The 4,092-nt window shown below is 47.3% G+C and overlaps 1 protein-coding gene across 1 annotated transcript in view; it reads right to left on the minus strand.

The window, feature by feature from the left end:
* atp2a2a (ATPase sarcoplasmic/endoplasmic reticulum Ca2+ transporting 2a) overlaps positions 1 to 4,092 on the minus strand; it is a 31,916-nt gene extending 27,824 nt beyond the window's left edge. Inside the window, exons 1-4 of the mRNA XM_031570873.2 lie at positions 3,565 to 4,092; positions 2,819 to 2,836; positions 2,647 to 2,729; positions 784 to 888 (exon numbers count right to left, since the gene is read on the minus strand). Coding sequence (XP_031426733.1) covers positions 784 to 888; positions 2,647 to 2,729; positions 2,819 to 2,836; positions 3,565 to 3,682 — 324 coding nt within the window. The 5' untranslated portion in view covers positions 3,683 to 4,092. The remainder of the gene's footprint in view (positions 1 to 783; positions 889 to 2,646; positions 2,730 to 2,818; positions 2,837 to 3,564) is intronic.

A 4,092-nucleotide genomic window follows, 5' to 3' on the forward strand; every position in this document is an offset into this window, starting at 1 on the left:
CACAGTGCGCTGAGTCCTGGGAGACCTCCTCAGTGTTGGATTACTCTCCGTGACCCTGTGTGAACCTGGATGGTACCAAAGATGGTTCTGGAACACATCCAGCCCTGATCCAGAAGGAACCCGGGCCAGATCAGCGTCAGATCGGTTTAAAGACCAATTCTCCACATCAAAGTTTTAAGCAATAGCTCTGCTCTCGAATTTAGGTCGATTGGAAATCTGTGTGTGTGTGTGTGTGTGTGTGTGTGTGTGTGTGTGTGTTTGTGGCTCTGACAGCAAATGGCCAAGTGCAGAGCCTGACAAGAAAAATGTACTTAAAAGGGGAGGAATGGGATAGGGGAAATGTCTGTGTGTGTGGGGGTGTGTGAGTGTGTGTGTATGAGTGGGCTGTACTGTTATTAGAATTGGGATGTGTTGCTATGAAACCACACTTTGTAAAAATGTAGCCAGTTCCAGATCCATTTCAAAACTCTGTTTGGTATTTATCATTAAACATACAGATAAGAGGACTGCTATAGAATCAGCCTTTCCCACAGCCTCCAACCTGGATGTCAGAACCAAAACGGTTTTATTTGGGAGAGATTCTAGTGCATTAAGCATGTAGAATCAAGAATATTTGATTTCCAGTCCCTGTACACACACCAAAACGTGGCTGAAGGGAAAGCCACAATGGCTTTAAGTAGGTACGGTCACACCATTTCACCATACCACTTCCTTTTGTTTACGACTACATGAAAACACAGGTAACACATGTGACACTTATTGAAGTAAACAGCTTTGTCTTACCTGCCACACCCCCACGATGGCATTGGCAATGAGAATGAGTAAGATCACGAAGGGCTCCACAAAGGCAGTGATGGTCTCCTCCCCCTCCTCGAACCAGGCCAGGACCTGCAGGTGTGGGACAAGACCCATCATGATCAGGGACAGTCTATTCGCACACAGGTGTGTTCTCACGAGAATCTCTCTTCAGATAGTACACTGTGTTGTTTATTTGGGTTCCTTCTGGAAAGGTATTGTTCATTTCTGTGGCACAAAATTGAAAATGTAATACTACTGAGGACTCCCACTGAGGAGCCCCCCCCCCCCCCCCCCAAAGGGAAACATCCCTGCAGACTGCTACCCCCCCCCCCCCCTCCCCCGCCAGGCCACTCAAGACTGACTTCAAAGACTGTATGAGATGCTGTGCCTTATTCTGTTAGGTTGTGTTATGTGGCAGATCCTCTCAGAAGTCTGCAAACATTTCTCCCTGCATAAACAGCTAGCGAGTGCGCCTGGCAGAGGAGCTGGACTTGACGGCAGCCCTCGAACAGAAATAAAAGCCAGAACAGAACAGCACTCTTGAACATGACCTCGCGCCGTTACATAAGCACCGCTGCTGGCTTGCCCGCCTCGATATCCCCGCATCCATCTACTGAGGCTTGGTTTGGCAGAGCGCAACAAGAACACACAAGCGCTCAGATACACTGGGAGAAAAAAAAACACAGAGATGTTGCTCCCAGCCATGTTTCGATTTCGAACCAGCTTTAGCCCTGAACATGGCGTCTCCCTCCCACCCACTGAAGACTTAGGGGCAGAGGGTACTACTGCCCAACAGCAAAGGCATTCAGACTAGCCCAACAATCTGAGCACTCGCATTGTGTTCCGTGTTCCGAATGAAGGACAAAAACGTGAGCGGAACATGTTCCGATGCCTGATGGGGACGGAGCCACAGAGAAGGCCTGGGGGGGGGGGGGGTTACTGGTGCCTGCTTTAACTGGTATCCTCCCACTGAAGGTCGGAGACCTAATTTGGCCAGGATAAATGCCCTCTCCCCCAGTCACCGGCGAGCGAGCTGTCAAACAACAGACACCAACACCTCCATATCAGCCAGTTGGGCTTGGCATGCCTTCTCTCTGGCCCCCTCTCCCCCCACCTGATCCCCCTCTCCCCTCTGTCTCCACCCCCAGGGCTCTCGCAGAGGGCCGTTACCTAATAGGTTCTCCCTCGGGCCTTCACAGGCCGCCACTGAAGCGCACATGCAGCCCTCGGCCCGAACTAATCAAGCTGGAGAAGAGGAACACACACACTCTCACACACACCAAATACTACTCTAATTTTCAACTTACACTAGCAATTAACACGGACAGCCACCGCTACCAAGGGAAAGCCTTCAAAGCCACTCAAGCTGCTAAGCTCCACATTTACGTCTTGTTTGGCAGATAGTGACAGCCACCCAACCCCAGCAACGGCTGCTGTCACCATTACTAAGGAGTCCAGCTTTCTCAGCTGTTTGGCCTCCTGCTCTGCGAGTGTAACCTTAGAACTCCATGTTAAGACACAAGATGCTTACGGGCTGTCGACACTTTCCCTGCTGCCATGTCATAAAGCCCACTTAAGAGTGTGAAGCATGCCCATTAACAGCCTCGTTCACTTAGGGACACGGGTGCAAGGCGCGAATTTACTTTTGAAATGCCTAAATATATGTCCATTCTCACACACCCTCAAGTCATTTAGCAGCCACTTACACTTGATTAAAACTTCACCGGGATCAGAAGCGATTATAAATGTGTCATTGGTCATTGTTCCACATCAAGACAACTGTAGTCTTTCCATCTTAAAATGAATGAGGAAAAAGAAACACTCGTCCAGTTCATTTAGTATACTTACAAATGATATACATGCTGCCAGAAGAAGAATTCGCACCAGCAAGTCTTCAAACTGTTCCAAGACAAGATCCCATACAGACTTCCCTGTGAGACAGAAGACCAAACCTTAGTGTTTTTTTCGAACACAAATTGCAATTTTCAGATGTATCGTAGAGGTAGCAAATGATAAATACCTATCTCGGCGGGCAGCTCTGCAGACGAGTCAGTCCACAGACGTCAACAAAGACGGGGAAAAATACAATAAATTATCAGAACTCATCAAAACAGAAACAAGACATCATACAAGCCATATCACATTTATTGTCAGACCAAAAACACATCTACATACACTACTAGTCCTATTGTTTGTAACATGTTACATTTCCTGACATCGTCTATCAAAATGTAACAGCTACATACAGACAATGTATCAGTTCGTTCTACAATTCTATTTTTACAGTTTTCACTTAGGAGGGTGACAATGTGGCAAATCCACAGGATTTGGACAGAAAGGTCACCTTGACAGTGAAAATGAGCAGACAGTAGATTACAGCGTCTGAGGGACCATTTTATATGTCCAGTAAAACAAGAGATTTTTTAGCAACTTCAAGCCCATACGTGGGCCTGCCACGGACACCGACTATTCCAAGCTTCAGGACCAGGGTCAAGCCAACAGCATGAGGGCCATAAGAGGACTATTCCTGAACAGCAGCTACCGTAGAGCCTTATAACTACTGTGTATTCATTTTAGACAAAACACGTCTCTGAGCTACAAATCCAGGCGAAAACATGATGATGTGTATGATGACGTCAGCCTTGTAAACACCGGTTACTGAATATGGTTCGTGAAAAAATGTTAAGCAACACATCACTCAGGCCTGATACTGCACATTCAGTCCATATCAGCAGGTAGACAAACGAACGTTACGATTACACCTACCATTCAGTCCCCATTTGTCCTTGTGTCGTTTCACCTGGTCTAGGGAAAGTCCGGTGCTGTCGTTGACGCTAAAATAGCTATAAACTTCCTCAACACTCTTCATGTGAGAGTTCTCCATGATTAATGATCGCCCGCCACGGACAGTTTAACTTTGTTAAAAAGATTCCGTTTCAACAAAACCCAGTTTTCAACATACGCAGAAAGCTGCTAAACGTGAGACCAGCATCTATATTCAGAAAACGTCCGGATCAGGAAAGACGCAGCACATACGGAGGGAAAACTTGGAAGGTTGACACTCGAGCTATTTTCCCGACCAAATGCAAAAAAGGCAAAATAGAGCGACAAGCGAGTCACCACTGCGGTATCTTCTTATGTCCCAAACAGCTGGGAACGAGGAGTGTTAACGATCGCCCTTGCTTAGAACATTACATTCACACTGTCCAAGCCTACTGCTCGGCTGGAAGGTGATGGTCTGCCTCTCCGTGCTGCAGCCCGCGACAAGTGGTAACTTAAAGCGCCGTTTATTCT

This window comes from Clupea harengus, chromosome 7, assembly GCF_900700415.2.
Source record: "Clupea harengus chromosome 7, Ch_v2.0.2, whole genome shotgun sequence".
Taxonomy (NCBI): domain Eukaryota; kingdom Metazoa; phylum Chordata; class Actinopteri; order Clupeiformes; family Clupeidae; genus Clupea; species Clupea harengus.